The sequence below is a fragment of the Ornithorhynchus anatinus genome, chromosome 10, assembly GCF_004115215.2.
Source record: "Ornithorhynchus anatinus isolate Pmale09 chromosome 10, mOrnAna1.pri.v4, whole genome shotgun sequence".
NCBI classification, from domain to species: Eukaryota; Metazoa; Chordata; class Mammalia; order Monotremata; family Ornithorhynchidae; genus Ornithorhynchus; species Ornithorhynchus anatinus.
Genome location: NC_041737.1, coordinates 42,835,483 through 42,858,019, shown reverse-complemented (window position 1 = coordinate 42,858,019; position 22,537 = coordinate 42,835,483). Strand labels below are relative to the sequence as shown.

The 22,537-nt window shown below is 40.2% G+C and overlaps 1 protein-coding gene across 16 annotated transcripts in view; it reads left to right on the top strand.

The window, feature by feature from the left end:
* CADPS2 (calcium dependent secretion activator 2) overlaps positions 1–22,537 on the top strand; it is a 371,011-nt gene that overhangs the window by 233,022 nt on the left and 115,452 nt on the right. For all 16 annotated transcript variants that reach the window (XM_029073511.1, XM_029073500.1, XM_029073498.1 and 13 more), the window contains exons 14-15: positions 15,611–15,712; positions 19,132–19,195. In XM_029073511.1, the coding sequence (XP_028929344.1) occupies positions 15,611–15,712; positions 19,132–19,195 (166 nt within the window). The remainder of the gene's footprint in view (positions 1–15,610; positions 15,713–19,131; positions 19,196–22,537) is intronic.

Sequence of the window (22,537 nt, the reverse complement as noted above, 5' to 3'; positions counted from 1 at the left end):
TAAGAGTGAAACATGGGTCCTGTCTTTGAGGAGCTTACATGCTGGTGAGATTGGTTCAGTGTAATTCTCTGAGGCCACAGATGGAAGGATTTCAGGTGGTAGGGAAAATTTTCCTCAGTCCTTGGTAAGTGGCTCTGTTGAGACTTCATAACTCATGTGTGGAAGCAACATGGCCTAGTGGAAAGAGCACAGGCCTGGTAGTCAGAGGACATGGATTCTAATCCATGGTCTGCCAGCCGCTTGCTATGTGACCTTGGGCAAGTCTCTTAACTTCTCTGTGCCTCAGTTTCCCCAACTATAAAAAAATGAATATTTCCCCAACTATAAAAAGTGAGGATTCAATACTGGTTCTCCTTCCTACTTAGACTCTGAGCCCCATTTGGGACAGGGATTGTGTCTGACCTGACCTCCAGTGCTTAGAACAGTATAAGAACTTAGTAAGTACTTGAGAAATATTATAATAATACTAATAATACTTGCTAAAACCACCTCTCGTCAGAGGGAGCTCATATTGAAGTCAGTGGGGAGGGAGACCAAAAGGCAGGTCGATGTCCCAGGCTGTTCCATGTGAAATAGAAAATATCAGAACCCATGGAAATTGCTCTTCTGTTTTCTGATCTTGCTGGCTGGTGAGGCATACAGATTTTCCGTAAAAGGACACTTACCACATCTATCTCTGAAGCACCTGACCTATTCAGATAGATATTCCATTGAAAAAGCTCAGGAAACTAACTGGATGCAGCATTCACAGTAGTCACTTTTATTATCGTATTTGACGCAGTCAAGGCAGGCGTTAAGGAAAATCTCATGGATAATCACTCCAACTTATTTCAGAAATTCAAAAGGAAAGATTCTGTATTAACTCGAGTGAAGGATAACAGTACTTGCTGAACATGAAAATTTTTATGTAATTCACCATTTTACACAGTGGTAAGCACTCTGTATTTTCCTTCTGTACAAATGCATGCTCTTTGAATAGCTCTCTGAGTGTTTTTAGGAATAAAAGACTAGAGTTAAACAAAAAGGGTCTGACTAGTACTAAGACACCGAGGAATAGGAAAAGAAAGAGAAAGAAAGAAAGAGAAAAAGTAAGTCAAGGACAGAAACAGAGACACTCACACAGGATAGGATGACAGCTGCACATATCCAGAGATAATGCATCCACTCAGTCATCTACAGTACCTCTAAGGATTGACAGTAAAGGTAAAAAGAGAATTTCACAGACAATGTATCATAGGCCAAAGTTCTGGGCTGACATGCATTGTTATACATCTTGGTTTTAAAGTCAGGATGAGGAGGAGGAAGACTAAAGGATGAAAACAAAGTGTTTCTGTGGCCCAATTAAATGACTTGCACAGGGTGGATAAGCAGTGCATTCAGATATTTTTCTTTGGTTAGAAGGGCCTTCTCAAACTCATCACTAGCCTGACAAAGGCCATCTTAGAAATGCTAGTTTTGGAGAGTGAGGTACAGGCATACAAGTCACAAACCTATTTGGCTCACAAAGTCATTGCTATTTGCTTTGGACTTGAATCATTTCACAAAGTGGTAGACCACCTTAGTGGCACCAGTTGAATGATTGTATTGAGACGGCACTCTCCTACCTAATTTCTAACGTTTTGCCTTGTCTGCGACTTCAGTAGATCGGGTCCAAGCTCTCAATTCCAGGAGACAATGGGAGCATGTATGGAGTAAAATCATAGCCTGCTTCAGTAAGTTTTGCTTTGGGAGACAAACGCTTATCGGCATATCATTTATTAACTCTCTTCCTGAGATGGATATAATGCATATCCCTTGGGAATACATGGTTCTCGTAGGTTGGGCAGAGTAAAAGAGCTGCTCCAAAAGTATTTCCTTGTAATGCAGGTGGAAAGGTCATAAGCCAGGAAGGTTACAAACCAAACAGACACCACATGGAACAGAAACTGATTAAATATTTCAAGAGCTGCAAAGATTATCAGTATAGATTATGAACAAGGCCCAGAAGTAAGCTCTTTATATAAGGACCAGGACACTCTGGCTTGTGACTTGATTACGGCTCCTCCATGGTACCAGTATCTGGCTCTGAAGAGTAGCTGCCCACTCTGTGGGCAGACTTGGCTCCGTGAGGGTGACATCATTACCTGTTCCTTCACAGCTTTCTGGGCAGGAAGCAACTTGCTTGCCCCACACCCTTATGAGGTGGAAAGGGACTGAATTGAAGATAAGATGGTGGCTCTACTCTTTGGCCTCTGCTAACTGGATGCAACCTAGGTCTAGCAAATGGTGAGGTGGGTCCCTGCTATCCTCATTGGATGACAAGACAAAGTGGAACTCTCTTGTCCACCCCACACTTAAGGGCCCAGAGCAGTGGCAGTAATATGGGAGGAGAAGTCAAACTCTTTAACAGAAGAAATGAATCGTCAGCATTCAGTCAGTCCAGTCAATCATATTTATTGAGTGCTTGCTGTGTGCAGATCATTGTACTAAGCTCTTGGGAGAGTACAATATAACGATAAACTGACAGTTTCTTTTTGGATTTGAGATGGATTTCAGAATGTCAACACAACTGATGTGGATCAGTGAGGCCTTTGCTATTTCTATGGGCAGTCATTCCTACCAGGGCATGATTTATTGCACCATCTGTCACTGGAGGAATAGGGTGAGTGGTGACCATCTCTGCAGCGTGGCTCAATGGCAATAGCCTGGGCTTGGAAGTCAGAGGTCATGGGTTTGAATCCTTGTCAGCTATGTGACTGTGGGCAAGTCACTTAACTTCTCTGTGCCTCAGTTACCTCATCTGTAAAATGGAGATTAAGACTGTGAGCCTCACGTGGGACAACCTGATTACCCTGTATCTACCCCAGCGCTTAGAACAGTACTCTGCACATAGTAAGCGCTTAACAAATACCAACATTATTATCTCTGGCCATAGATTGTCCACAGTGCAATTCCTACTTAAGGAATGCCATCTAGCAGGTCAGTGTGTCTTTGTGTCAGCAAAACTGGCCCTCATCATTAGCATTCTCCAGGGAACTAATCGAAAGTGTTTAAAGTTCATTTACCATGTGTTTACAGAAACAAAGAACAAATAAACTGTCGCAAATCAGTTCCCTGCAAAATGCTAATGAACTGATATGCTGGTAGGGAAACACAGTGTAGTCTTGTGAAAGGAGTTTTAGGGATGGACACCCCAAGGTTACTAATACCTTCATATACCTTCAAAGCGGTGGTTGATGCAACATGCTATTTTTGTTAATGACAGGGTTCTCAGGAATTCCACTCTCATTGATATTGCAGGAGTGTTGCAGTAACCACTAAGATATTTAAGGTTCATGGTTTCTGGCTTTAAGAGACACTGAGAGGAGAAATGGAAAGCATAATTCACGTTTTTAAATGGGCTGGATTCATGAAACAGTGAAGGGGATTTTGTTTTTCAAAGCAGATTTACTGTTAGGAAGACTTAGTTTCACCTGGAGGTCCGAACAGTCCAGGTTTATCATTCGATATTCATGGTATCCCCTGCTGCCTTGCTGGCCCATATAAATTTGGCACTCATCCCCTGGTCCCTTGGAGACATTTGCTTGGAGCATCAGCAGGAGTTCTTATTCAGCCATTGGGTAGACTCTAAGTCTGTGAACTATGTTAGTCCAAGAATAAATAAAACAAAAAAGAAAACTAAATTCTGATGGCTAAGATAGGACAGGAGTAGTCTTTAGATCATGTGCCATTTTTAGATTTGTTTCATTTTTCTAAGCCACAGAAATGTGGCAATTACCATTAATAAAATGCTATGGTATTCACAAGTACGCTATCAACAAAAGAATCGAAAGCTGAAGGAATTGAAGCTTATCTCTTTTACTTTCCATTATTAATAGCAAATAAAGCAGCCCCTTAGAGGTGTATGTTAAATATGTATTGTAACAAAACATTTACATTTGGTTTAACCTTTCTGAGGAAATGCAGTTTCTGGTTTCCATGAGGCTATCTTGCCAGGAGAGCCATTCAGTAAGAGGGGGCTCTGGGGATTCATGGATTTGTTTTATTTATTATTGGATTAGTGGACATTTCAAGTCAGACGATGTCACAGGAAAATTCAGTGAGAGTACGTCCAACTGATTAACACGTGTTCCCCAGTCATTTTCAGTGCATGGGGAATACTTTTCAGAAAATCAATACATGAACTTATATGGTTGTGTATTGCAGTGGCTGTGTTCTGTGTTTGGATTATTGCATCACTGTCCATCGATATCCTGGTGCAGGTTCCCAGACAGGCATAGTCAGGGTACAGGAGATGGCAGGTGTAGTAGCTGTCTTTTTAGTCACTTTCAGGTGCCCTTCCCAAAAAATACTGTCACTTACATTACTGCCACTGTCTGTATCAATGGTATTCATTTATCTCTTGCAGTCATATAATGGTAATAGTACTTATTAAGCACTTACTGTGTGCAGAGCATTGAACTTATCGCTCAGAGAGAAAATACAGGTGGTAGTTAGACTCTGTTCCTTGTGGGATCTGTAATATGTGTTTTCACTAGGTGTCAGGTAATAGTAATAGTATTAAGTTCTTACTCTGTGTAGACCATTGTACTAAGTCCTGGGAGAAGAATTCCAAATGAGAATTAGATATAATTGCTGTCCTTTGGGCATCTCATAATGTGTGTTTTCAACACTTGTGGAGATAGAACACTTGAGAAATTAGGGAGTATTCTTCTGATAACTCTAGGCTATCCTGGGTAGAATGACACACAGCATCAGAAGAAATGGTTTTCTGGATGCCAGATTCATCAAGAATGTAACTTCCATGTTATTGGAAAACTGCTGCCCTTTGTACAAAGCACTGGCAGGGTGCTGAGAGGAATTTATGAAGTGGAGGAAAAGACAAGGGTCCTGCCTTTGAGAAGCTTATCTCTCTTACTTTTCAATATCAATAGCAAATCTGTGCAGCCTCATGGAAAGATCACAGGCTTGGGAATCGGAGGACCTGGATTCTAATCCCAGCTTCGCCACTTGTCTGCTGGGTGTGACTTTGGGCAAGTCGGTTAAGTTCTGTGTGCCTCAGTTCCTTGATCTGCAAAATGGGGATTCAGTACTTGTTCTCCTTTCTACTTAGACTGAGCCCCATGTGGGACCTGATTATCTTGTATCTACCCCAGCATTGAGGTCAGTGCTTGGCACATAGTAAATGTTTAGCAACTACCACAATTATTATTAATTATTATTGCTTAATTTCTCTGTGCCTTTTACATCATCAATAAAATGAGGTTTAAACTGTGAACCTCATGTGGGACAGGGACTGTGTCCAACCAGATTATCTTGTATTTATCCCAGAGCTTAGTACAGTGCCTGGCACGTAATATGCACTTAACAAATACCATTTTTTAATAAATAAATAAATAAAAATTAAAGTCTCCCTGTAGAGGCATATTGTAAATATATATTGCAACAAAACATTTGCATTTCATTTCCCTTTTCTGAGGAAATAGCAATTCCTGCTTTCCACGAGGCTACCTTGCCAGAATATCCATTCAGTAAGAAGGGATTCTGGGGGTTCATGGGTTTGTTTTATTTATTATTGAATTAGTGAACATTTCAGGTCATGGAGATGTCAATTCTAGAATAACCCAACTCAAGTTCCCTCAGGGTCATGGGGTTCTCATATTTAGGTGAAGACTGCTATATTGGAAATTAATGGTATGTTTATCACTGACTGTGGAAGTTATTCTCCACTTGTGAATTCTGGCTGCCTTCATTTCCATCTCTCTGGAACAGTTAGCTCGTGGTTGCTGTGAGTTTGTGTTTTGGTGTCGGATTCTACCCAGTGGCCCAGTGACACTCCAAGGCCAGCCAAAAGTCAGTTTGCCATTGCCCTCATTTGGTCTTTATCCAGCTAGTAGGGATACATAGTTCCACAGCATGAGAATGGGTCCTTGGGAGAAAGAAAGCTTTGAGTCATTTCCAAACCCCATGAAAAGGCTCAAAAATAGGAAGAAATTAGAAAAATGAAAAGGCAGAGGAAATGTTGTGTTTGCTCAAAGACAACTGCCTTTTAAGGTGCCTTTTAGCAAATCCTTTTCCCCTATAGGATGTGGGACTCCATCTTATTCCGTTTCCCAAGAGCAGGAATCACTCCTTCTGGCTGATCCACTGGTTTGGAGAAGTGGGTATCTCTGGGGAAAGAGGAAAGCTGTCTATGAAAATATAGTTAACTTCTAAGGTATCAGACTGAAGTAACAGCTAGGGTTACAGATAAGAAAAGCACAACAGAACTTTTCCTTCTGTTCTCTGTCATCCTCATCTCTTTGGGATCCTTCTCTCCAAGGAACTGAACAATTCATTGAGTTCAGTCATATTTTTGAGTGCTTACTTTGTGCAAATCACTGTAATAATAATAATAATAATAATAATGATATTTGTTAAGCGCTATCTATGTGCCAAGTACTCTACTGAGCACTGGGGTGGGTACAAGAAAATCAGGTTGGAAAGGATCCCTGTCTCACATGGGCTTCCAGTCTCAATCCCCATTTTATAGATGAGGTACCTGAGGCACAAAGAGGTGAAGTGACTTGCCCAAGGTCACAGAGCAGATAAGTGGTGGAGATTAGAACCTTTGACTTCTTGACTCCCAGGCCTGTGCTCCAACCACTACACTATGCTGCTTCTCTCAGGGAGAGAAGGAAGCCCTCAGATCATCTGGCAATGGAATACCAAATTGAATGGTGATGGGGCACTGGGAAGAGGAGGCTTCAACAGAATACCCAATGCTAAAGTCACCTTTAGGGGCTTTTTATGACCTGCAACAGTTTAGTGGTTTGTTATGCAATGAAATCATCAGCTCAAAAGCTTGAAAAGTAATTCTGTGTCTTGCTTCCCCCCCCCCCCGATTTTTCTAAACTGTTCCAGGTCTGTTTATGTTCATGCATCCTCCTACTCCTCAACTTATTTCTTTTGTTCAAGTCAAGTATGTTTTATGGATCCTGTCAATGCTGTCTCTGACCTTGGGCTCTCTTTGCCTCCCCAACAAGTCATATTGGACTATTCTTCTGCATCCTTCCTCCAAACTCACTCTTTCCCTAAGAACATCTATCCTGAACCACCTCAAGAGCCCTTGAGGTAGCTGGAAGCAATTCACTGGTGCTCTCTTGGTGGCTCTCCTCCCTGCTCTGATGACACCCATTGTCTGTTCTCTTCCTGGGTTTCTGTTTTCTCTAACTGTCTGAAGTTCTGACATCACTGGGCAAGAACTGGGTCTAATTTCACAGAGGATCTGGGCAATGCTGAATAATTTGAAGCACTGATTATCCCAAAGTTGGGTTCCAAGTCCTGGCAGGAGATTGTATGGCCCTTAAAGTCCAGAGCTCGTTGGTCTTTTAGCCCATTTCATCTCTGAAGCCCTACGTCCAAGGCAACTCTAATAGATTATATGGATAAACCAGATTGAGAGATACATTTGAACCTCAACTGCCTGGATGTTTTCAGGGTTGTTTTTTTGTTTTGTTTCGATGACTTAGGATAGCCAGATAATTTGCTAGTGTAGATTCTATACTTCACATCCTGCAGTTTCACAATCCTAGATAATAGTAAAGATGGGGAGTTCCTGGGCAGGTTGGCCAAGCACCATCGTAGGGTCTCCACACCAATAGAAATAATAATTATGCTGTCATTTTTAAGCTAAGCACTGGGGTAGACACAGGCTGATCAGATCTGTCACAGCCCCCTTTCCACACACAACTTTCAATCTAAGAGAACAAAATGCTCTAGGGAATTGCAGCTCCAAACTCCACTCTAGGAATGTTTTGCAGTATTTCCAAAGCATGTGACAGGGGTTTGAGGGCCTGAAACGTGTAGTGAATTGAGATGAAAGGGCATGTTTTGCCTCAGTTATCCAGTGTTTGGGACTCATGCAAAAAGCCTTTAGCAACATTCTTCATTGAAGGGAGAATGTGTAACAATTCTAGAATGACAAATCCATTTAATTGTTTTTGGGTTTTTTATGGTATTTGTTAAGCACTTATTCTGTGCCAGGCACTGTTCTAAGTGCTGGGATAGGTACAGGCTAATCAGGTTGGACACAGTCCATGTCCCAGCTGGGGCTTACAGTCTTAATCCCATTTTATAGTTGAGGTAACTGAGTCACAGAGAAGGGAAGTGTCTTGCCCAAGGTCACACAGCAGACAAGTGGCAGAACTGGGATTAGAATCCAGTTCCTTTTGACTTCCAGACCTTGCACTCTATCTACTAGGCCATGCTGCTTCTCTAGTGAATACAGTCAGAGTACGAAGTAAAATATTTCCTTGCCTTAAGCTTCCTGCCCTTAAGAGTTCAGCACAGTTCTTTTGCCATTAAATCAGCAGTAGCAGTATGTGTTCATTCAATCGTATTTATTGAGCACTTACTGTGTGCAGAGCACTGTACAAAGCACAACAAACAGAGACAATCCCTACCCAATGGGCTCACTGTCTACAAAGATCTCAGCTAGAACCATACACAACTCTGTCATGAGCCCGTCACGAGACAATCCCCCTTTAGTTACAGGCACTCAATGTATGAATCCTTCCCTGGGGATTGTCTCCCCTTTCAATTCAGGTGCTCAACATAGGAGCTCATCACAGGGGAATTGTCTCCCTTTCAGTTTCAGGTGCTCGGTAACAAGTTCAAAAGTGAAGCCAAGACACCACTGTATACAGCAGAACATTTTATCCCATGCTTAGCCTAATTAAAAGGGGGGGTACGTGCGTACACACACTCACACACACATACACACGCAATTACAACAAAAATAGCAACCAATCCAACCGGATTCCCCACTGTGTGAGCACCAATCAGGACCAGATTTTCAGCATTTTAGATTAGTCTTGTGTTTTATGGTTCATTAGACTATAACTATTAAATCAAATCTTATAAAATGTTGTTTTACAAAAAAATTTCTGAGACATTATTGGAGATTTCCATGGGACATAAAGGTAAATCGACAGTGATATTTTATAGTGAGGATTGGTAATGGATCTTTGAGGGCTCATAATGAATGGAGTAGAGGTAGTCTGATTCTTTTAGCAAATTATTCATTTGTTGTCACTGCATGCCTGATCCCAGGGTGAGATAACTGCAGACAACCAGAGCCATATTGAAAAAGGCAAGAGGGGAGGGAAGTGTTATTAAGGATCCCGTTGTGGTCCCCAGACAAGATAGCTGGTTAAATCTCAGTGAAACAGCTGTACAGTTGACCATTAGGGAATTAAACAATTGGGTGGTGAGCTTTATAGGCACAACCCCTCCAATAAAAATGTATGCATATTATATTGTATATAAATGTGTATATACATTTATGTGTGTTTGTGTATATGTGTGTTTGTGTGTATATGTGTTTGTGTCTATATGTATGCGTCTGTATATATCTATATATGTCTATATCCATATATGCATATATGCATGCCCTAAATGTGGAACAAATGAATTGGGAATTCACATTTCATAAGGAATCAAGGTTTGTGCTGCCCTGAGTGAATTTTGGAAGAATTTTAGTTTTAAATAAACAAAAAACAATTAAGCCCTCAATAGAAAAAAGTTTTTTTATTTAAAAAAAAATGCCATCTCTTCCAGATCCAAGTGAATAATGAGTCCAACTTGCATGAATCCCTAACCTCACCTTAGAAGGACTACAGAATTAACATGGCCTGCCCTCAAAAACTGCTCTGGGATGAATAGGACTCTTAAATTGGTCTTTTTCTTGTTCTTATGTGAAAACAGAGCGTGTGACCCTTAAGCAGATGTAAGATCAAGCTGCTGATCACCAGCAGCAGAAGGCTCTTTTGTACAAATTCCCTTTTGTAAGAATGTTTGAAGAATAATTAATATAAACACCATAACACTTGGCCTTCAAGTGCTTATTGGTTAAAGCGGAGGGTAAATTCCATGTAATAAACTCAGTTGCCTGCTGATAAGTTTAAAAGGAGGAGTTTTCATTGACCCCTTTTTGAAAAAATTGTGCTTAAAATCTTTTCATGTGCCACTCTAATTCTGCTCAAGTCCTATATTCTTCATTAACAAAAATGTCAATGTATTAAATGGACACTGAACCCCATCTCATTAAACCAATGTTAATGTTTGAGTGGTTATTGAAGTCTTCATTCTGCGGTTAAATTCAGACTAATTTATTTAATCTAATGTCTAAATTTTAAATCAGAGATACATTTTGGTGTTCTTAGCTATTTATCTTCAGGAATGACCATGTAATTAGGGTCTTGACCCAAAAAATGCTGTTTTTCATTTTTACCTTCTAGTCCCTTGGAAAAAAATATTTCCCTTTTATTTCCTTCAACTTAAGTGCTGGTATAATTTCAGCAATTGGAAGTCTCTAAATGTCAATAAGGAGCTTAGTTTTCTCCTGTTATACTTCTCTTAACCATATGCAGTATGTGCCTTAACTTGTGGTTGAGGTCTTTACCCACAGCCCCAAACTTAAATCAGCTTTTGTTTACCGCCTTCCATGTAATCTCCTCTTTTACTTAGTCTTAGATAATAAAACCACTGCACATAGTTTCTTATGAATTAATATTAATCTGAAATATTAATAACATGCTGTCAATAATGAAAGGATTGCAGTAGTCAAACAAAATAGAACTCACAAACTAATGTAACTGATCTTTTCATATTTTAAAAAATATATAGTTAATTCTTCTAGAACCTGGTTTAAAATATAGGTCTTGGTTTTTTAAGGCCGAAATCTCTGTGAGGTCTAAACTTATTATAACTGAGTTTATATTCATCAAAAGGCTTTTAAAAGCATCTAATTAAATCTGTGTGCAATAGTGGGTATCAAGTTATTTTTTTAAATATACTCAATAGAATCAAAATAATGATTTTGATGCTATCGTGATGTTCTAGGTTTTAAAACACCAAGGGAAAGGAGACAATCTCTGAGGTTATAAGCATATAGGTCTGAAGCAGCTTCGCCCTCAACCTGTGTCTGCTACAGGTACTAAGATCTAATAGAAACTGTGCTTCCCATTTCTGCTTTGAAGCTCTTTAACATTTCCTCTGCTAGCATGCCACAGAAAATTCCTGGGTATAAAAAGATGGGGTTTTTCAGAAGGAATGCTTTGAACAGTGCATTTTGCATTTCTGGGTGATATTTTTAATCATTCGGGGAATATTTCACACCCAACTCACCTTGCTATGGTCCATGAAAGGTCTAAAATTTTGGTGTTGTGTGTAACATGTCAAGTTGATATCCAACTTGCTAACAAAGTCAGCAAAGTGACAGTTTATCCGTATGGCGTGATCCATGTCTTGGTGCAGGTTGTGACAGATGTGACATTCTTATGGCTTACCTTTCTCACTTGTCACTCTCTGGACCCCTGGCTTCTTTCTGTCATGATTATGACATGCCCCAGTGAGGTCTAATATGACAGAAATATTTATTTTATCACAATCTTTCCTGACAATCCAGCAAGACACTGAAAAATCCCCCCGATATAACTGTGTTGCGTTTGTCAGCATGGTAATGTAAAATTTCCTATTGCTCATTGGTAAAATAAAGAGAAACTATTTGTTCCTTCCACTCAAGTTTATACAGTAATATGCTAATGTAAAGGTTTCACTGTGTCTTCAGCATATCAATATGTCTTGCTGTCTTCACAGTCATTTAAGTATTCCTGGCAGATCCTCTTCCTTAATCTGATAGCTCAGAAATAAATGCTTTCACTGGAAAAAAAAAAAGTTTGCTTCTGATTTCACAGCACATTATGTGAGGAGGGCCTGACAGCCTATGCCTTCCAGTCGTAGCTGGGTGAAAAAAGTTAAGCTTATGTTAGTTTATCCAGTTAACCTTTCAGGACCTTCCTTGTCACTTGTTAATATTATTAGTGCCAGAGAAACATCTGGGCATTTTTTGAAGTAGACACCAAAGAATGTTAAACAGTATTAGGTAGTATCTGTGTTTATAATTCCTGAACCTCTTTAAATCATCACCAGTGAGAAGTCATTTTGCTCAATACCAATATAATTTTAGCTTTTTTGAATTTCTGACTGAACAGAATTTTACCATCCATTGAAAACAAATGAAAAGTATTTTGACTTTTTTTATCAAAACACACATTAAATATGCATTTTTGCATATTTACCCAGAGAATACGCTAAGCAGTTGGCATTTTATAAGTTAAAATGAGCCTGGGAGATAATGATAAGGATGGTTTTCAAAGGATAAAGTCCAACAGCATACAAATTTGCCAGGACAACACTTGAATTATTTATTGAATGTTAATGACATTTTTCTACTTAAAACAGATTTTAATCTGTTAAATGAAAGGTCTTTTCTTTCATTAATAAGATTCAGATTCAACTGTGACAATTAATTGCTCAGTTTTTAATTAACATTACTACAATTAAGAAGCAGCCTTGAAACATCTCTTGAATTTCCAGAGAAGCATCCGATGTAACTCTGTCTCAAACTCCGAAGTTATTTCACTCTCCTTTTGTCTTTGCTACTTGTCATAAAATAATTATTTTAGCCATTGTTTTAGTATTCCTTTTTGAAACTGGTTATTTTATAGATTGGCTGCATAATACAAAGTATGCATAATAATGGCATGCATTCATTCCATTTTCAAAGTGAGTTAATAAGGGCAAGGATTATTATTGCTAATTATCATTATGTGAAAAAGATATATTTCATTCAGCTATTTTATGCACCTAAGGTCTATTACAAAAATCAGTGGTTTTGAAAGAAACTAGGATTCTCGATTCAGCTTCAGCTATTATGATAAAAATAGAGATTGAAATTTACAGATGCAAGATTTGTAAGGATTATTAAATGTTTAAATAATTAAATATTATTAATTATTAAATTATTATGCAGGCAGACTGAAGAAATTCCTCCTCCCTCCCTCACCCCTAAAAACAACAAAACAAACCATCAGCTAAACCCCAGCAAGCTAAATATTCTTGCTTACCTCTGAATCCGCATTAGAAAGATTTATGTTCAGTCCATTATAACCAGCTTAAAAATCCTAATAAAGAATTGAACTGGTTATATAGCATCTTTGATTCTAGGTAAGAACATTAAACAGTAAACAAAAAAGGTCTTCCTTCCCTCATACATCTTGCTAAATCGGAGAAAATTAATGAATTAATATATTTTAAAATTAATAGAAAATTTAAAATGAGTACTAGGAACCTATACATGGTGAATGCAACATAGGTTCCTCTTAGAAATAAATTAATGGCATTTTTTAATTTACTGATGGTCTCTCATAAATTTCAGTGTTTATTGAAAGGGGTCCAATTTGTGCCCACCATTTCGTTTGTCATGTCCTTTATTTTTATTTGGTATGTAAGGGATTAAGAAAATTATTCTTTTAAAATGATTTTAGTTGACTTATCAAGTATTTTCATTTATATGTTATTCATTTCATTGGATGAACACATTTTTGTTTCTGTTGGAAAGCATTTCTGAAGAGTTCTTGTTCTTCAATGATTCACTAAATCCAGAGGTTCTTGTAGTTGTAGGCCTTAAAATCTACCAAAAATAATAATCCCTCAAGATGAGCTCTGAAAAGCCTGGAGGATGGCAAACAGGCCTCTGACTTGAGATGGAGTTGGCTACCAATGTGGACATTAAGGGTCCAAACCATAGTTTTTCCCTTTATTCTTGCCCTTTCAAACTGCTTTCAAACATGCCCCTGTCTCCCCTATCCCCCAAAAACCCTCCCTTGACCCCACAGCTCCCTCCAGTTATCCCTTGCAGTTATCGCCCCATCTCCCTCCTACCATTGCTCTCCAAACTCCTTGAGTGAGTTGTCTACACCCACTGTCTCAGATTTCTCTCTTCCATTTCTCTCCTTGATCCCTCCAATCTGGCTTTCATCCCCTTTCATTCCACAGAAACTGTCCTCTCAAAGTCACCAATGATCTCCTTCTTGCCAAATCCAACAGCCTCTACTCTATCCTAATCCTCCTCTACCTCTCAGCTGACTTGGACACTGTCAACCACCCCTTTCTCCTGGAAACATTATCCAACTGACACACCGTTCTCTCCTGGTTCTCCTCATCTTTCTGGCCATTCATCCTCAGTCTCCATTACAGGCTCCTCCTCTGCCTCCCACCCTTTAACTATGCGGGTCCCTCAATTTTCAATTCGGGGTTGCCTGCTGTTTTCTATCTACACCCACTCCCTTAGAGAACTCATTTGCTCCCACTATCAATTCTACATCTCCAGCTCTGATCTCTCTCCCTCTCTGCAGGCTCGTATTTCCTCCTGCCTTCCAGACATCTCTACTTGTATGTCCACCTGTCACCTCAAACTTAACATGTTCAAAACAAAACTCCGTATTTTCCTACCCAAACCCTGTCCTTCTCCTGACTTTCCCATCACTGTAGGCAGCCCCACCATCCATCCTCTCTCACAAGCCTATAACCTTGACGTTATCTTCTTTCTCATTCAACCCACATATTCAATCCATCACTAAATCCTGTTTGGTCCCACCTTCACAACATCTCTAAAATCTACCCTTTCCTCTCCATCCAAACTGCTACCATGTTAATACAGTCACTCATTCTATCCCACCTGGATTATTGCATCAGCCTCCTTGCTGACCTCTCAGTCCGAACTTCACTCTGCCGCCCGGATCATTTTTTTACACAAATGTTCAGGACATGACTCCCCACTCCTCAAAAAACTCCAGTGGTTGCCCATCGACCTCCGCATCAGACAAGAACTCCTCAACCTTGGCTTTAAAGCACTCAATCACCTTGCCCCCTCCTACCTAACCTCACTACTCTCCTACCACAACCCAGCCTGCACACTTTGCCCCTCTAATACTAACCTTCTCGCTGTGCCTCAATCTTGTCTATCTCGCCACCGACCCCTTGCTCACGTCCTGCCTCTGGCCTGGAATGGTCTTCCTCCTCAAATCCAACAGACAATGACTCTCCCCTCCTTCAAAGGCTTATTGAAGGCACATCACTTCCAGAGGCCTTCCCTGACTACACCCCCCTTCCCTCTTCTCCCACTCCCTTCTGCATCACCCTGCCTTGGTCCCTTTGTTATTCCCCTTCTCCGAGCCCCATAGCATTTATGTATAGATCTGTAACTTATATTAATATAAATAATTATTGAATATGCAGGCAAACTGAAGAGATTCCTCATCCCTCCCTCACCCCTAAAAACAACAACAAAACAAACCATCACCTAAACCCCAGCAAGCTAAATAATCTTGTTTACCTCTGGTTCTACATTAGAAAGATTTTTGTTCAGTCCATTATAACTGGCTGCTATAGTAATGTCTACCTCCCCCACCCCAGACTGTAAGCACTTAGTACAAAGCTCTCTAGACTGTAAACTCATTATGGTCAGGGAATGTGTCTGTTTATTGTCATATTGTACTCTCCCAAGTACTATGTATAGTGCTCTGCACACAGTAAACTCTCAGTAAATGTGATTGAATGAGTGAAAGGGGCAAAACAGGGTAAAAGGAAAGGAAAAGTTCTCAGAATTCAGATTATTATGGTTTCGTTGGCCTGGCTGACAAATAGTCTGGAACCACAGCCAAGCGGTTATGTTCATCACACCATATGGAAAGGAAAATGCTTGTTTGTTGATTGACATTGTGTTTGTTCCCTTTTTGTATTTTAGGCCTGATGGAATTGGAACAGTGTCGATGGAAGAAAAAGAAAAGTTCGAGGAAATTAAAGAAAGGCTCTCTTCACTTTTGGAAAACCAGATAAGCCATTTCAGGTATGTGGTGTTTCAGGTCCAAAAATTACTGAGAAAATGTGTGTGGAGATCTGGGAAGCTCTGTGAAGATCTCAGTGCTAGTGTGTATTCCTCCATTAATTCCAATCTGGTATCATTTTCAGATCCAACAACTAGTGCAAGTCTCTCTGGAGAAATTTTTTAGTTGAGGGTTTTCTTAAGTGTGCAGGATCCTTAGATAGGTCTGGATCGATCGGTAGGTCTTGCCTGGCACATAGTAAGTGCTTAACAAATACCATAATTATCTAATAAGGAAATGCTACTTTTAGAGAGCCTGGATTCCCATGCAGCCTCCCTAGCCCTTACTCTGCAGGGCAAACCAAACTGCAGGGGAAGAGAATTTCCCAAGTTCTGACTCATATAAATCTTCTAATGATGGGGATTTTCTTCTGGTGTTCTTTAATTCGATTCAGCCTGGCAGGGCCGAGAAAGAAAGGTCTGAGGAGTAGCTCCTTGATTCTGTCTCATTGGTTAAGGAAGCAACCCAATTGACAGATGAGGCCAGGGGATATCATCGACCCCCGCCGTCCACCCCTCTGGAACTGGCATGAACTTTGGCCTTTACTCTGAGAACAACCACCCAGCCTCAGGGCTAATCAGAAGGGTCAGAGTAAGCTGGAAGCCCTCTGGGCGAGTTAGCACAGGTGGTGAAATCGGGGTTCTCAGAGGAGGCAAGATTTATCAGTTTAGTAAAACCCCCACTAATCCTAGTTTGATGCCTGGCATTTGACTTGCCATGTGCAGATTCAGGACAGTAGTGGAATTTTGCATTGAAAATTTATCTTCAGCAAGCTTGTTCGCCTCTGGCAGAGACAGCTGTTCTGTTCTTTTTAACAACCACAGTGCTGAAGGCTCAAAATGGCCTTGTTGTTGCCTGGGGAATAGGTTACTTTCTTATAGTCCCCTTGGTCCTTATTCTATGGTTCTGGTAGTCTGAAAGTTCTATTGTGTATCCCTAAAGGATTTACTCCCACAAAGAGATTCAGGAATTGGGGACAATCTGGTCCAGCATGTGAAAGACAATATAATGGTAGTGGTGACTCCTGGGGAAATCTTAGTAGACATCAGGATAGGCCTATATAGGTACCAGTATCTGTATAACTTAGAATACAAAAAAAAAAGGGAAAAATAGAAGGATTTCATCTTGGATTATCCAGATCAGCTCCCAGCACTGCCCGAATTCACCAGAAAATTGCCAATCAGTCCTCCACCGTACAGGCTTGGCAGGATGGTCTTCTCAGTGAGTAGCAAAGAAAAACAAATACGGTCTCCTTTTAAAACTGGGGTGGTAAATATTAATTAAGGCATTGTATGTTTAGAGTCTTTTCTTTCTTGACCCAGGATTACTCCTCCTCTATAAATGAGGTGCATTATTTACATATCATGCGAAGCTAATGCGAATTCAGAACATACCCAGTGGGACCCTCCAGATCTGAAATGCTAAATGTAATCTGGGGATCAGTAACATTCATTCATAAAGTGAGTCACCCACAGGTTAATGGAAATAAACAATAGGAAGGACAATGCACGGATTATGTAAATGCCCTGAAAGGAGTTGTGAAGGAGAAGGAAACTACAACTGCCAAATTTGTGTTTTCTTCAAAAGTGGATTAAGTTTTCCGGATGTACAAGATGATAAAGTCCATTTTGCTAATTTGCTAATGCCCTCTACTGCTGATACTAAAGAAGCAGCCCAAAAAGTTATTTTTATTTTAAAGCAGAATGCTAATGGGGTATTCTGGAATAGTCTGATGACCAGATTTATATGATACCTTTGTTTGAAGGGATTTATCTGAGATTAGTGAGTTTGCTTAAATTATTCCTGAAGTGAATCCCAGCTCTGTTGGTACAGAGATGTAAGGAAATGGAATAATCATCCTTTCCTCTGTGTTTTTTTTAATTCGGTCTCATGAAAATAATCTTAAAGGACAATCTCAAGCACAAAATCCATTTTTCATTTGATATCCTCTAGAGATAAAGGTTTTATAGAGATTAAACAAGCTTGAGAAGGGACTGAACCCAGCAGCCCTCGATGGATGGTTCATTTCTGATTCATATGGGTTCACTATAGTTTTGCTGGAAGAAAGCTGTACATTTGATTACAGAGAGACAGTGAAATTGTTCAAAAGTGAAATTTGAGTTTAATGAAATCTGAGTTTAAAGGAGCAGCAAGACAGGATAATTTCATCCATTTTGAGGTTCCCATATGAAAAACTCAGAGTGTGGCTACTGACTTAGAAGAAGTGGGCTTGAGAGGGAGATTCTTTCCAAGGAGTATCGAGGTCCTGTCAATCTTTGCACTGCAAAGAGGGCCACTCCCATATCCTGCCTTATCAGGTGAAGGAGTCAGGCAGATCATAGACCATTTTCAAGAACTGCTACAATGGAGACCGTGTCTGCCCTTTTTTTTTATGTTATTTGTTAAGTGCTCACTGTGTGCTAGGTACTGTGTACAGGCACTGTACTGAGCACTAGTGTCAGTCCAAGCTAATCAGGTTGGACATGGTCCATGTCCCACATGGGGTTCACAGTCATAATCCCTATTTTACAGATGAGGTAACTGAGGCCCATTGAAGCGAAGTGATTTGCCTAAGGTTACACAGCAGACAAATGGTGGAGCTTGGATTAGAATCCAGGTCCTTCTGACTCCCAGCCCCATGCTCTGTCATATGGGCCACACTGCTTCTCACTCCTAGCCTCAAAGTGGCTAGGGCTGGGGAGATGCAAGAAGAGCAGTGACTGCACTGTTAAAAGATGACATTACAAGGAAGAGTTAGAGTGAGAAGGAGATAGTTAGTGGAAATTGAGGGAGGGGACCAGGTGAGGAATTGAAGAAGGAAGCGAGAGAGGAGAAAGAGGGAGGTCTTACCCTGGTGGAAGGAGCAGGGGAAAAGCCCCTTTCTGAATTGTGCTTGTAGTTGTGTCTCAACCCTGGAAGCCCACAAAAATTCAGAAGAGAACTGGGAGCAATTTGCCCCCCTTTAAAAATTGATTTTAAATAAGACAACATGCCTAACCCACTTGCAGTTCTTTTTACCTGATACTGGCCATTTGTACTCCAGTAAGTCTTTAGAGCATTTAGGAGATGAGCTGAGCAAAATAAGGGCAATTACAAGCTTCCCTGTGAAAAACATTAAAATTATGAAATTAATCAAGAGTACTGAGTGCTCACTACATGCAAAGTACTGTGCTAAGCACTTGGAAAATACAGTAAGGTGTATTGGCACAGTCTTGCCCTCAAGAGGTTTACCTATAAGACAACCTATAAGTCAGTTTTCATTGAAGGTCTAGGACTCCCCTGGTTTCGGAATGGGAGAGTGTCTTAAAAATAAATTGCAAGTTATGTGGAGGGGTCATAATTTGGTTATTACTATGTGATATGTGTTGTTTTGTTTTTAAAGATACTGCTTTCCTTTTGGACGACCTGAAGGTGCATTGAAAGCAACACTTTCATTACTTGAAAGGGTATGTTGGAATTTTTCAAAACTCTTTTGAGTTCATAATGTATATTTGTATTATTGAATCTGTAAGAGTATTTTGCATTTTTTATTTAAATCCTCATCTATGATTCGTATTCTAGACTCTCTTTTCTAAGGCAGAAAGTCAGTTTCCCTCAGTTCTTCAATCCATGGTATTTATTAAATGCCTTCTGAATGCAAAGCATTGAGCTAAGTGCTTGGGACAGTACAATAGAAGCAAAATGCACTTTCCCTACCCACAAAGAAGTAGTAGTAGTATTTATTTAGTGCTTACGATGTGCAGAGCACTGTTGAAAGTGCTGGGAGAGAACACACAGGTGGGATTAATAATAAAAATAGTGAGGGTATTTGTTAATTGCTTGCTATGTGCCAGGCACTGTACTAAGTGCTGGGGTGTATACAAACAGATTGGTTGGACACAGTCTCTGTCCCACGTGGTACTCACAGTCTCCCTTCCCATTTTACAGATAAGGTAACCGAGGCTCAGAGAATTGAAGGGACTTGCCCAAGGTCACACAGCAGAAAAGTGGTGGATCCAGATTAAAATCCATGACCTTCTGACTCCCAGGCCTGTGCTCTATCCACTATGCCATGCTGCTTCTCATGGTTAGACATGGTCCCTGTCCCTCAGGGGGCTTACAATCTACAGAGCTCAGAGTCAAATTGCAAGAGCCTACAATATATCTTTCTTTTTACCAAATCCTGATGCTGTTTCCTTCACTACACATGAAAACAATATTTTCTCCATCTTTATAACCTTAATAACTCTTTCTAGTAGTTTGATCATTTCATAGTTGGAATCATGCATTCAGTCATATTATTGAATGCTTATTGAGTGCAGAGTACTGTACTGACCATTTGGGAGAGTACAGTATAAAAGAGTAAGTAGGCATATTCCCTGCCTACAAGGAGCTCACAGTCTAGATTGAGAGACAGGCATTAATATTAATTATGGGTGTGTTCATAAGTGGTTGGGGCTGAGGTTGAATAAAAGGGTACATATCAAAGTTGAGAGAGATGAAATAAGGGCTTAATTGGGGAAGCCCTCTTGGAGGAGATGTAATTTTAAAAAGGGTTTGAAGGTGGGGAGAATGATTGTTCATCTGTCAGATGTGAAGGGGGATGGAGTTCCAGGCCAGAGGCAGGACACGGGCAGTGGGCTGTTGGCAAGATAGACTAGATCGAGGTCCAGTAATTAGGTTTGTGTTAGAGGAGCAAAGTGAACGTGTTGGTTTGACCACCCCTTAATCACCCTCTTTTCCCCGGGGGATTTTTCCACCTACAAATGAGAGTGATGGAACTATTGATTTTTTCACCTGGGGGGTGCCTAGGAGATGGCGGGGAGGCATTGGGGAAAGGGAAAGATTCTTCAGTAATGTTGATCCCAGAGTTGGGAACTGGGAGCAGGAGAGGAGATTTCTTTAAAGCTGTTTGGTGGTGGGGAGAGAAGGATTATCTTTTAAAAAAAATCTTTAACATTTATTGGGCACCTGCTGGATAATTATAACAACCCTGTTAAGAGAACTGGAAGATCATGCCTCTTGTCAAAGGGAGAAGAAAAACCTCCACAGATTTATCTTCCTTCTTGTTAGTTTAAGGGTACATTTCAATCAATCAATCAATATTTTTTATTGAGCACCTGCTGTGTAAGCAATATAATAAGTGCTTGGGAAAGTACAATAGAATTAGTAGATGTGATTCCCTATCATCAAGGAGCTAACAAAACAGTCGGGAAAACAAATACTAAAATAATTTACTGATAGGAAAAAGGAAAAGGGGATATGTAAAGAGTTATTGGTGCTTAAGTTTAGGCTGTGTAAGGTTTGTATAGAAGTGCTACAAGAGGCCAAAGTGACTGCTGAAGGGCTCTAGCCTGGGAGAATATAAATTAATTGGGGAAGGCCTCTTTACGAGGTTTTGAATGGTTTTGAAGATGGAGAGAGCTATATTCTGGCAAATTTAGAGGAGAAAGGGGTTCAAGGCCCTGAGCAAGATATGAGTAAGTCATCAGAAGCAAGAGAAACAAGATTGAGGCATTGTGAGTTAGTTTTAGAGGAATGAAGAGTGAAGGGAGTCAGTGAAGGTTTCTGAGCCCCTTCCCCTGCCTTTGAGAAAAACACAAAATCAGCTCTTCAGCCTTAGAGTTTGGAATTCTACCCAATTTAACTCCCATCACTGAATCAATCTATCAATCAGTGGTATTTATTGAATGCTTACTATGTGCAGAGCACTCAGGCCATAGACCCTCACCTACTCAGGAGGGTCTTCACCATTGTACCTTAGAATTTGGCCATTCTTTAGGAGTAGATTAAAGAAGCAGCATGGCTTAGTGGAAAGAGCACAGACTGGGAGTCAGAGGATGTGGATTCTAATCCCGGTCCCACCACGTGTCTGCTGTGTGACCTCGGGCAGGTCACTTTACTTTTCTCTACCTTAATCCCCTCATCTGTAAAATGAGGATTAAGACTGTGACCCTTAGTGGGAGAGGAATTGTGTCTAACCCCTTGTTTAGAACAGTGCTTGGCACATAGCACTTGACAAATGCCACATTTATTATTATTATCATCATCATTATTATTGGAATCTGAGATTCTGCATATGAAAAGGTCATGACCTTAGTTGGAGCCCAGGATGTGCTGGATCCTTCAGACTGAGGAAAACACTTCCTTCCAAGATGCAGAGCTCTTAAAGGTCTCCCGAGGTTTATTGGATAGCAGAGGGATCATCCTGCCTGCACTAATCTCCTTACCTGAAAAAAACAGACTTTCATTGAGTTTTTAATGGTTTCAGGAAATCAGCATTAATGCCAAAGGAGAACCTAATTTTGCATCTTGCCTTAAAAATAGATAAATTAAGCCAAAGGAAATCTCACCTAAGCTCCTCAGGGACAGGGATCATGACTTCCAATTCTACTGTATTGTCATTCCCAAGTGCTAAGTACAGTTGTCTGCACAGAGTAAGCACTCAATAAATACCATTGATTGATCAAGTGATTGCCTAGCAAAATGAAAACTTTCAGCTAGGAATCATGGGTTTTTACTCTGTTGTTGTGATGATAGGTGATAGGTGACCTGGCAAGAGACCAGGAGTCTAGATGGTAAGGAAACTGGCAAAGATAGTGACTGAACAAAAACAGAAAAGGTCCACATTCTTTCAGTATCGTCCGATCAATCAATCAGTCATATTTGTTGAGCACTTACTGTGTGCAGGGCATGGTACTAAGCACTTGGGAGAGTATAGACAACAATATAACAGGCACATTCGCTGCCCATAATAAGCTTACAGTCTAAAGGATAAAAGGCAAAAGCAATAGCAGATGTGCTAGCCC